General features: G+C 45.1%; 1 protein-coding gene across 1 annotated transcript in view; it reads right to left on the reverse strand.

The window, feature by feature from the left end:
* Positions 1-827: 827 nt before the first annotated feature.
* Positions 828-12,253, reverse strand: part of LOC126273217 (uncharacterized) — a 109,375-nt gene continuing 97,949 nt past the window's right edge. Inside the window, exon 3 of the mRNA XM_049976761.1 lies at positions 828-1,009. Coding sequence (XP_049832718.1) covers positions 828-1,009 — 182 coding nt within the window. The remainder of the gene's footprint in view (positions 1,010-12,253) is intronic.

The raw sequence follows: 12,253 nt of genomic DNA on the forward strand, positions 1-12,253 counted from the left end.
GGGCGTAACAGTGTACAAGTGTTAGGAAGTCAGTTATGAGTGCATTTATCTGCATCGGAGCCTTGTACGGAACTGAAACGTGACGATAAACAGATCAGCCGAGAAGAAAATAAAAGCTCTTGATACATGGTGCTGCAAAAGAATGCAGATGACCATATTAGATCGAGTGACTACTGGGGAGGTGCTGAATCGAATGAGGCAAAAAGGTTTATGGCAGAACTTGTGGTGACCGGTGTGGCAGAGCGGTTCTAGGCGCTTCAGGCTGGAACCGTGCTACCGCTACGGTCGCAGGTTCGAATCCTACCGTTGGCCTGGATGTGTGTGATGTCCTTAGTTAGGTTTAAGTAGTTCTAAGTTCTATGGGACTGATGACCTTAGATGTTAAGTCCCATAGTCCTCAGAGCCATTTGAGGCAGAACTTGTGCAAAGTAGAGATCGGTTAATAAGACACATGAAAGACTCCAAGGAAGTGTGCGAGGAAAAAATTGTAGAGACAAACGCTTGAATAAAGCAAGCGGTTTCAGATGGATGGCAGTTGCAGCATTAATACAGAGGCAATGAGGCTTGTGCAGGACAGACTAATGTGGAAAGCTGCATCAAATCAGTATTCGGACAGAATGTCACATGAGCCACTTGAACAAGGCTCATCTGAAGTTAGTTATATTTTCGTAGACAGTGTTGGCACAGCGGCACCTGTTTCCAGTGCTGCCGATCAGTCGGGCAGGCGGTGACGCCGTGGGGTAGGGAGAGAAGGAGGGGTAAACGCGACTCGACATCGCGGGACGGCAGTGCGTGGGGTTCCGGCCCACGCAGTGCGTGCTGCGGAGTCAGCGCAGCGTCTGCATTCCTCGCCGCTCCCTGCGTGTGTGCGAGTGCGTGCGCACGGGCTCACGGGAACGCTGCTCCACATCCAGGCCGCCACCTGCCCAGCCGGAAACCTCGGAACCCCGACACGCCATGGTCGCCACTAAGTTCAGCTTTTCCACTTGCATCTTCCGTGAAATCACATCTATGATACAGGCTTATTCAAAACTTAGGAACCAATTTAATTAATTTTTTATGAAATTAATTTCTTTGTGAATACACTATTTGGTCAAAAGAATCCGCACGCCCTCATGTGATGCGGAATTGCATCAACTTACCATGAGAGTTGGGCCGCCCAGTATAAAAGGAGGCCGGGGGGTGTTGTTAGTGGAGAAGCAGGAACAGCATATTGTTTAGATCAGGTGAATAACTTCGAACCTGGGCTGGTCATTGGATGTCACCTGAGTAATGACTTTTCTGGAGACTAGAAATCTACTCTGTAGAAATCAGTATGGGTTTCGAAAAAGACGATCGTGTGAAACCCATCTCGCAATATTCGTCCACGGGACTCAGAGGCCCATAGACACGGGTTCCCAGGTAGATGCCGTGTTTCTTGACTTCGGCAAGGCGTTTGATACAGTTCCCCACAGTCGGTTAATGAAGAAAGTAAGATCTTATGGACTATTAGACCAATTGTGTGATTGGATTGAAGAGTTCCTAGATAACAGAACCCAGCATGTCATTCTCAATGGAGAGAAGTCTTCCGAAGTAAGAGTGATTTCAGGTGTGCCGCTGGGGAGTGTCTTAGGTCCGTTGCTATTCACAATATATGTATAAATGACCTTGTGGATAACATCGGATGTTCACTGAGGCTTAGGCGGTTGATGCTGAAGTATATCGAGAGGTTGTAACAATGGAAAATTGTACTGAAATCCAGGAGGATCTGCAACGAATTGACACATGGTGCAGGGAATGGCAATTGAATCTCAATGTAGACAAGTGTAATGTGCTGCGAATACATAGAAAGAAAGATCCTTTACCATTTAGCTACAATAAAGCAGGTCAGCAACTGGAAGCAGTTATCTGGGAGTAGGCATTAGGAGTGATTTAAAATGGAATGATCATATAATGTTGATCGTTGGTAAAGCAAATGCCAGACTGAGACTCATTGGAAGAATCCTAAGGAAATGCTATCCGAAAACAAAGGATGTAGGTTACAGTACGCTTGTTCGCCCATTGCTTGAATATTGCTCAGCAGTGTGGGATGCGTACCAGATAGGGTTGATAGAAGAGATAGAGAAGATGCAAAGGAAAGTAGCACGCTTCGTTACGGGATCATTTAGTAATCGTGAAAGCGTTACGGAGATAATAGATAAACTCCAGTGGAAGACTCTGCAAGAGAGACGCTCAGTAGCTCTGTACGGGCTTTTGTAGAAGTTTCGAGAACATACCTTCACGGAGGAGTCAAGCAGTATATTGCTCCCTCCTACTCGTATCTCGAGAAGAGACCACAAGGATAAAATCAGAGAGATTAGAGCCCACACAGAGGCATACCGACAATCCTTCTTTCCACGAACAATACGAGACTGGAATAGAAGGGAGAACCGATAGAGGTACTCAAGGTAGGTACCCTCCGCCACACACCGTCAGGTGGCTTGCGGAGTATGGATGTAGATGTAAAATCCATCCGGCACGTTTTAACCATTCTAAAGCTGTGCAAGAGTTTGGTGGATATATGATCGTGGAGTATAAACGTGAAGGAACATCCACAGCTAAACTAAGGACATTTAGACCTCATGTAATGCTGGACAGGAGCCGTCGAACATTGCGGTAGATGGCTAAGAAAAATTGCAAGAAATCAGCCGAAGGGATCATTCGTTTGTTCCAAGTGTCGTCAACATTCCAGATTGCACAGTGACTGAGCGTAGGGGTTAAAAAGAATACGGTACAACTTCAGGTAGCTCCTCATAACCCATGCGTTTCTGTTGTCAATGCTAAGCGACTCCCTGTCGACGCTACTGGACAGTAATAACTAGAAACGAGTGATTTAGAATGGTGAATGACACTGTACACCGTGGTAATCCGAGGTAGGGTTTTCATTTAGTGAATACTTGGAAAATGTTACCTCTTGTCATGTGTAGTGCGAACAGAGGACGTGGTGTTACGACGAGGGGGTGTTTTTCGTAGTAATGGTGGGGTTGTCTGCTTGTCCTTAAGAAAATGCTAAATGCGGAAGGATTGTGTACTGCATGCAGTAGAGGAAGAGTGTGGAGATGGCGAATGTGTCAGCAGCACCTTGCCGCAAAGGGGCATCTGTGGGGGAACAGTTTGTTGACAACAACATTCCTGGCTCATATATAACGGAAATATGTGGCTGAGCCGTTGATGTACGTTGTTTTTGTCCTTGAAGATAACTACAACAATGTAAACCGGTAGAGAATAAACATAAAATTGTACAGTTAATGGTATAAATATTTTTTCCAAGTTATTTAACAGCTGTGGACAATCACCTACGAAAAGCCCTAGTTCCGAAAGGGACTGATCTGTCGAGAGATCTGAACTGAACTGGTGGAACTCCATTGGGGCGAGTTAGAAAGGTAACTTCACACCCCAGCATCCAACACCACTACCTTCTCTGTTTCGGTTTTTAAGGAAAAATGGGATACCATTGCTCCACAGACATTCAGACACGTCACTAGAAATGTCCCGAGCACATTTCACAATGAAATTAAAGGCAAAGGGTGTACACATTCCATATTAATGTCTACTAATAGATGTCCAGATAAATTCGTTCACATAGTGTGTGTATTGACGGAAACAGAAAGCTTTAAAGTTTTAAACACAGATTATAGCCGGCCGGAGTGGACGAGCGTTTCTAGGCGCTACAGTCTGGAACCGCGCGACCGCTACGTCACAAGTTCGAATCGTGCCTCGGGCATGGACATGTGTGATGTCCTTAGGTTAGTTAGGTTTAAGCAGTTCTAAGCTCTAGGGGACTGATGACATCAGACGTTAGGTCCCATAGTGCTCAGAGCCACTTGAACTACAGATTATAAATACGAGAGCGTAGATTTTCAAGACAGTTGTTTCACATATTTCTTGTAGCGTCACATTTTTATGTAAACACAGGCAACGACTCCGTATGTTGTGGTTATCTGTAGGTCGTGTGCTGCTTCACTTAGTTATGCTAATTATGTCACGGAGATGTGACGAATTCATAGAACTTGCATAGGCTACCAGCTACGGAGAAACAGACTCGATGCTAATTTCGTTAGATAGTGGATAACTCAGTTTTAGCCTTTCAGCTACAAGCGACCGTTTCCCATGTGCACACTAGAAGTATAGCCGCTCTCCCGCTTAAAGTTATTGTTGGACGTTCTGATGTGTATGGCTTTTGTCATAACAAATGCCTGTAGATAGATGCGTGGGATATGATTTTCGTTTCGTCAGATATTATAGTATGTTTGTGAGCCTGTGTTCAGCAAGAGATTCGTTTACGTCGCGACATATTGGCAGTGCCCTAAAATGTGATAAATGTAAGCACTGCCACATCCGCATAATTCGGCCAGTCAAATAAAGTACGTATCACTCGGCCTACAGCCATCTCCTGGCGATGACGACACAGAAGTTGTCGAAAGCTTCAGTATACATAAAAATCTGAAGGGGAAAGAAATTTGTGAAACATTTAGCCACAGTTTATGTGTGCTCAGTGTGACGTTATTCTATTCACTACAAACATCGAAGCGATGGCCGTTCACGTGCAACGCGCGAGGCATCATCTTTTGTGTCACTGGCTACACCTCATCTGTCGTAGGTCGGCCTGAATCATTGGTAGGGGTGGAACTTGAACTGCCTCTTTTATAGAGACGCAAAAGAGAAATTTACATGGCATCAGATCTAGAGATCTCGATTGTTGGAAAATAAGAGTCACGTCTTGTTTCGCGTGTTGACTAACAAGTAGTTCACATTTTGAAGTATTTCATACACTGACGCGGTACAACACCCAAAATAATTTTTATCTTCTTGATTCAAAAATGCTCGGACATCAAGGCATCAGTGGGACGGAGCTCCAACCTGTTGAAAAATGAACTCTTGTTGTCTTTGGCAAGCCGAGGAAAAAGCAACTGTTTCAACATGCACTTTTACACTATTGCACTAACAGTTCCCTTTCGAAGAAAGAGAATGGCATAAATTTTGTTTTGCGAGTATGAAAAGAAAAAGTTCATGTTCGCACAGTCTCTCTCATGTTTCAATGTTGAACGGGAACTTTGAAGATCACGTATGGGAACAACGTGACTTTTCACCTTTCGAGATGATTAAACACCGGACATGACTAAAAATTAAGCACGGGGAAAGGTTTCAGTCTCCGTCTTTCTTACGCTCTCGGAATTTTAGCCAAAAGGAACACCGAAGCTCACTGCAATGTGGAAAGCCTCTCTTGTGACGCCTGACACTCTAGTTTGATGAAAATATCCGTGGCGCTCTAGCACTTCGTAAGGAACCCCTGACAGAAGGTGCCGTATTTCGATGGATCTTCCCCTCTCTCTGTTAGGATCGTGCAACGGCGAGCAATATACACTCCTGGAAATGGAAAAAAGAACACATTGACACCGGTGTCTCAGACCCACCATACTTGCTCCGGACACTGCGAGAGGGCTGTACAAGCAATGATCACACGCACGGCACAGCGGACACACCAGGAACCGCGGTGTTGGCCGTCGCATGGCGCTAGCTGTGCAGCATTTGTGCACCGCCGCCGTCAGTGTCAGCCAGTTTGCTGTGGCATACGGAGCTCCATTGCAGTCTTTAACACTGGTAGCATGCCGCGACAGCGTGGACGTGAACCGTATGAGCAGCTGACGGACTTTGAGTGAGGGCGTATAGTGAGCATGCGGGAGGCCGGGTGGACGTACCGCCGAATTGCTCAACACGTGGGGCGTGAGGTCTCCACAGTACATCGATGTTGTCGCCAGTGGTCGGCGGAAGGTGCACGTGCCCGTCGACCTGGGACCGGACCGCAGCGACGCACGGATGCACGCCAAGATCGTAGGATCCTACGCAGTGCCGTAGGGGACCGCACCGCCACTTCCCAGCAAATTAGGGACACTGTTGCTCCTGGGGTATCGGCGAGGACCATTCGCAACCGTCTCCATGAAGCTGGGCTACGGTCCCGCACACCGTTAGGCCGTCTTCCGCTCACGCCCCAACATCGTGCAGCCCGCCTCCAGTGGTGTCGCGACAGGCGTGAATGGAGGGACCAATGGAGACGTGTCGTCTTCAGCGATGAGAGTCGCTTCTGCCTTGGTGCCAATGATGGTCGTATGCGTGTTTGGCGCCGTGCAGGTGAGCGCCACAATCAGGACTGCATACGACCGAGGTACACAGGGCCAACACCCGGCATCTTGGTGTGGGGAGCGATCTCCTACACTGGCCGTACACCTCTGGTGATCGTCGAGGGGACACTGAATAGTGCACAGTACATCCAAACCGTCATCGAACCCATCGTTCTACCATTCCTAGACCGGCAAGGGAACTTGCTGTTCCAACAGGCCAATGCACGTCCGCATGTATCCCGTGCCACCCAACGTGCTCTAGAAGGTGTAAGTCAACTACCCTGGCCAGCAAGATCTCCGGATCTGTCCCCCATTGAGCATGTTTGGGACTGGATGAAACGTCGTCTCACGCGGTCTGCACGTCCAGCACGAACGCTGGTCCAACTGAGGCGCCAAGTGGAAATGGCATGGCAAGCCGTTCCACAGGACTACATCCAGCATCTCTACGATCGTCTCCATGGGGGAATAGCAGCCTGCATTGCTGCGAAAGGTGGATATACACTGTACTAGTGCCGACATTGTGCATGCTCTGTTGCCTGTGTCTATGTGCCTGTGGTTCTGTCAGTGTGATCATGTGATGTATCTGACCCCAGGAATGTGTCAATAAAGTTTCCCCTTCCTGGGACGATGAATTCTCGGTGTTCTTATTTCAATTTCCAGGAGTGTATATTACTAAATGCCTTACTTGGACACCTAGTCTAGTTTCAGGGTGTGTATCTAATGACCTCCAGGTCAACCACAATTTAATTTGCAGTATTTCATATAATTATTGACCGAGTTTTGAACAATGGAAATGTTCGCAGAATCTATTTACTTAGGATTCTTTCCAACCTAGCGTCTGTCTCTTACACTGCTAGTTTTGTACGGTCATTCCACTTTGTATCACTCTGGACGTTACTCTTTTGAATTTGACGGTTCTTGCCGTCTCCAGTATTTCATCGCCAATCGTGTTACCGAACGATAATGAGTCTTTCCCCCCATTCATTAGCAACACTGTCAGTCCCTGTCCCTGCGTTTCACTACAAATATCTGTGTGGTGGAATACGTTGACACACAGAAATAATTTGACTTTGTTTTTGAAGCTGCTCTCATTATCTGTCAGTAATTTTAGTGCCCAAGGGAAATAGTCAAATATTTTTTCGGCGCAAGAGCAAGGCTAAGTTATTAATAGTGAAGGTTCATTACCACCGATACGTTTGTGAATGTTCTAATTATTTTCAAAATCCAAGCGGTTCACAAAAACAAAATTTATAGAGGAGTGCATTTCTTACAAGGAGAACAGTTCTTTAGATAGTTGCTTACGTGAGGTTCGAGGACACAGATCAGATATTGCTGACAGCAAGCACGCTGCTGTGTAGTGAGTACATCACGTCTAGAATTCAACTGCCTGACAATACTATTAATATCAACGTTATTAACTCAAAATATGGAAATTATTCTAAAATTCCGTTTTTTTAATCGCCAAAATTATCAGTCAAACGCAATGGAATGTTGCAAAATTAAGAAGATTTACAGTATGTAACACCCAGTTCAAATTCTTTTCATTATTCACTCCAAAGATTTTGAACATTCAGTTCTACACGTTTCGTGCTATGATCTACTGTTTTGGTGGTAACGTATCCTGCCTTGTGCAGATTTAAAATAAATTTTACACTTTCTTTGTCAAGAGACAGACCATTTTTCTGGAAATCAAACATTTGTCAAACATATGTCATTATTCCCTTTGTTATATCTCTAATGCTTGTTTGCATCATCATCAGGGAGTTGATGAAACCTATGCATATTGCTTAGGTTCTTCTAATGCCAGTCTATATTAAAGGCAGTGTATAAGCATCTCTAAAATTGTAGACGAGCATTCTGGTTCCCTGTCTAAAGGTGTTGCAAGTTTTTGACACACAGTGCGAGTTTTGTTAGTTTAGTAGCTCATTTTACTAAAATAACACTTCTGCACTGATTATACACTCGTAGAGTAGTCTGTTGTTATTGTCTTCAGTCCGAAGACTGGTTTGATGCTACTCTCCACTCTAGTCTATTTTGCCCAAGCCTCTTCACCTTTGCATAGATGCTGCAGCCTACAACCTTTTCGGTATGATTACTCAAGTTTCTGTATCACTCTTAATTTCCATCTGCTCACTTTCTTCAATTATAGAACTGACGATTCTTTGCTGCCTCAGATGTGTCCTACTAACTGATGAAGTTGAGCCATAAATTTCTTTTTTTCTCAGTTCGGTCAGTACCATCTTATCAGTTAACTGATCTTCCCATTCAACTAGCAATATTTTTCCTAGCACCACATTTCAAAACTTTCTAGTCTTTCCTTCTCAACTGGTTATCGCCCACGATTCAATACCGTACGAGATTACACGTAGTACAAATACCGCAGAAAGGGCTTCCTAGCACTTAAATTTATATTCGACGTTAGAAATTCTTTTTTTCGTAAGCGATTTTCTTGCTATTGCTAGTATGCTTTCTAAAACCTCTCTGTTCCCGTTATCATCAGCTATTTTCGTGCTCAAATTACAAAACTCATCGACTACTTTTAGCGTCTCTTTTCAGGATCTTATTCTATTGTCACTTGACCTAATTCGACTTCATTCCATTAGCTTTGTATCTATCTTGGCTACTATAGCATGTTAACTTTCTGTTCCGTGTAATTTATCGTCATTACAATTTGATTTTTCGTTATTAGACCTACTCTTGCAATACCCTTATTTATGAAAGCTCACGTTAGTGAAGTGGAGATATACAGTGGCAAGTATTATATTGACATTTTTTAAATTTCAGTCTATAGTCGCATTTTTGTTTATAATGATTCCTGGTTTCATTCTTTTTTACAACAACTTGTGTTAGATAACAAATGTGAAATACAAATGTAATAAATATAAAAGTGAATACGATACCTACTGTAGATGCAGAGAAAACCGTCACATGTATGTGCTGTAGTCAGCGTGCGTAACCCACTAATACGACTAATACGAAGTCAGGAATTATAAATAAGTGTGGTCGAGCACGTTATGAGTTATCGGCCTCTACACGTGGTACCTCAAGACGATGACGCCGTTACATTAAAACAAGCAGTTTCGAAGATAAAATAAAATTCTAGTCAGCGTGCACAACTAATACGCAGTTCTCATCTGGAAGTCATTTTCTTCAGATTAGTATGATTCTTCCTCAAATATTCCAAAAGAAGACGGTCTTTTCCGAGGCTTGGCAGCATACTGAGATTAGCCTTAAAATACAGACAGATAAACGCGGTGTGGGATTTTCTTTTTTAATACCCTATATGACCAGAAACCTATCAGTGGATATAAATAACTCTTCGCCTTTATACAGCTTGAAGTCTTCTGGGAACACTTACAGTGAGATATGTAAATATCTATGGAGGAACGGCAGCCCATTCTTCCTTAAGAGCCTGAACCAGAGATGGTAGTGGCGTTGGACGCTGGTGTCTGGAACGAAGTCTGACTCATCCCAGATATATTCCACTGAGGACTCTTGGCAAACTAGAGCATTTGTGGAATATTATTGCCCACAAACCATTGTCTCTCAGATGGTGCTTTATAATAGGGCGCACTGTCATGTTGCTACAATCTACATGTACATCTACATATACACTCCGCAATCCACCATAGGGTGCGTGGCGGAGGGTATCTCGTACCACAACTAGCATCTTCTCTCCCTGTTCCACTACCAAACAGAACGAGGGAAAAATGACTGTCTATATGCCTCTGTACGAACCATTATCTCTCTTATCTTTGTGGTCTTTCCGCGAAATATAAGTTGGCAGCAGTAAAATTGTACTGCAGTCAGACTCAAATGCTGGTTCTCTATATTTCCTCAGTAGCGATTCACGAAAAGAACGCCTTCTTTCCTCTAGAAACTCCCACCCGAGTTCCTGAAGCATTTCCGTAAGACTCGCGTGATGATCAAACCTACCAATAACAAATCTAGCAGCCCGCCTCTGAATTGCTTCTATGTCCTCCCTCAATCCGACCTGATAGGGATCCCAAACGCTCGAGCAGTACTCAAGAATAGGTCGCATTAGTTTTTTTATAAGCGGTCTCCTTTACAGATGAACCGCATCTTCCCAAAATTCTACCAATGAACCGAAGACGTCTATCCACCTTCCCCACAACTGCCATTACATGCTTGTCCCACTTCATATCGCTCTGCAATGTTACGCCCAAATATTTAATCGACGTGACTGTGTCAAGCGCTACACTACTAATGGAGTATTCACACATTACGAGATTCTTTTTCCTATTCATCTGCGTTAAATTACATTTATCTATATTTAGAGCTACCTGCCATTCTTTACACCAACCACAAATCCTGTCCAAGTCATCTTGTATCCTCCTACAGTCACTCAACGACGACACCTTCCCGTACATCACGGCATCATCAGCAAACAGCCGCACATTGCTATCCACCCTATCCAAAAGATCATTTATGTAGATGGAAAACAACAGCAGACCTACCACACTTCCCTGGGGCACTCCAGATGATACCCTCACCTCCGATGAACACTCATCATCGAGGACAAGTTACTGGGTTCTATTACTTGCTTATGGTCTGTCAGGGTAGAAATCCTAGATGCACACCCACCGTCTCCTAACTGATGTACTTCTGCACACGGTACAAAATGCTGTAAAATGTTTTCAACATTTAGCGTTTCCTCAATCGCAATAAGGGAACCACACGCTGTCCAAGATAAGCACCCCATACCATAACACCGCCTCCTCGGTACTTCACTGTCGGCACAGGTAACGTACTCCATGCGTTCGTCATACCCAAACCGTGCCATCGGATTGCCATAGAGTATAGTGATTCATAACTCCACATCACTCGATTATTAAGTGGTTCAAATGGCTCTGAGCACTATGGGACTTAACATCTGAGGTCATCAGTCCCCTAGAACTTAGAACTACTTAAACCTAAGGACATCGCACACATCCATGCCCGAGGCAGGATTCGAACCTGCGACCGTAGCGGTCGCGCGGTTCCAGACTGAAGCGCCTAGAGCCGCTCGGCCACACCGACCGGCTCATTCGATTATTAGGCGTCGGTCTTTACACCACCATAAGCACCGCTTAACACTGAGTACAGATATGTGTTGCTTGTGAAGAGCTGACACTGTATCACTGCAGACAATACAATACTGCCAGCCTCGTTTTGTACTGGTGGATCCGCTTCTCTTAGGTGGTCAGCTCCGCGTCATGTAGCGGCCTGGGAATACTTTTGATCAGAGACAGTGTATTTGAAGTCATAGCCTCAAGGTCAGTGCTGTGCTGTTTTATAATAGAAATTACCGGAAGCTGTCATTGTTGGTGTTAAGGGGGAACGAACGGGCGTCGGTCGGAAAAACTCGGAAAACGCTTTTATTACAGAATTCGGGTGTATATACATTTACAATTACACTCCTGGAAATTGAAATAAGAACACAGTGAATTCATTGTCCCAGGAAGGGGAAACTTTATTGACACATTCCTGGGGTCAGATACATCACATGATCACACTGACAGAACCACAGGCACATAGACACAGGCAACAGAGCATGCACAAAGTCGGCACTAGTACAGTGTATATCCACCTTTCGCAGCAATGCAGGCTGCTATTCTCCCATGGAGACGATCGTAGAGATGCTGGATGTAGTCCTGTGGAACGGCTTGCCATGCCATTTCCACTTGGCGCCTCAGTTGGACCAGCGTTCGTGCTGGACGTGCAGACCGCGTGAGACGACGCTTCATCCAGTCCCAAACATGCTCACTGGGGGACAGATCCGGAGATCTTGCTGGCCAGGGTAGTTGACTTACATCTTCTAGAGCACGTTGGGTGGCACGGGATACATGCGGACGTGCATTGTCCTGTTGGAACAGCAAGTTCCCTTGCCGGTCTAGGAATGGTAGAACGATGGGTTCGATGACGGTTTGGATGTACTGTGCACTATTCAGTGTCCCCTCGACGATCACCAGAGGTGTACGGCCAGTGTAGGAGATCGCTCCCCACACCAAGATGCCGGGTGTTGGCCCTGTGTACCTCGGTCGTATGCAGTCCTGATTGTGGCGCTCACCTGCACGGCGCCAAACACGCATACGACCATCATTGGCACCAAGGCA

This window comes from Schistocerca gregaria, chromosome 5 (genome assembly GCF_023897955.1).
Source record: "Schistocerca gregaria isolate iqSchGreg1 chromosome 5, iqSchGreg1.2, whole genome shotgun sequence".
NCBI classification, from domain to species: Eukaryota; Metazoa; Arthropoda; class Insecta; order Orthoptera; family Acrididae; genus Schistocerca; species Schistocerca gregaria.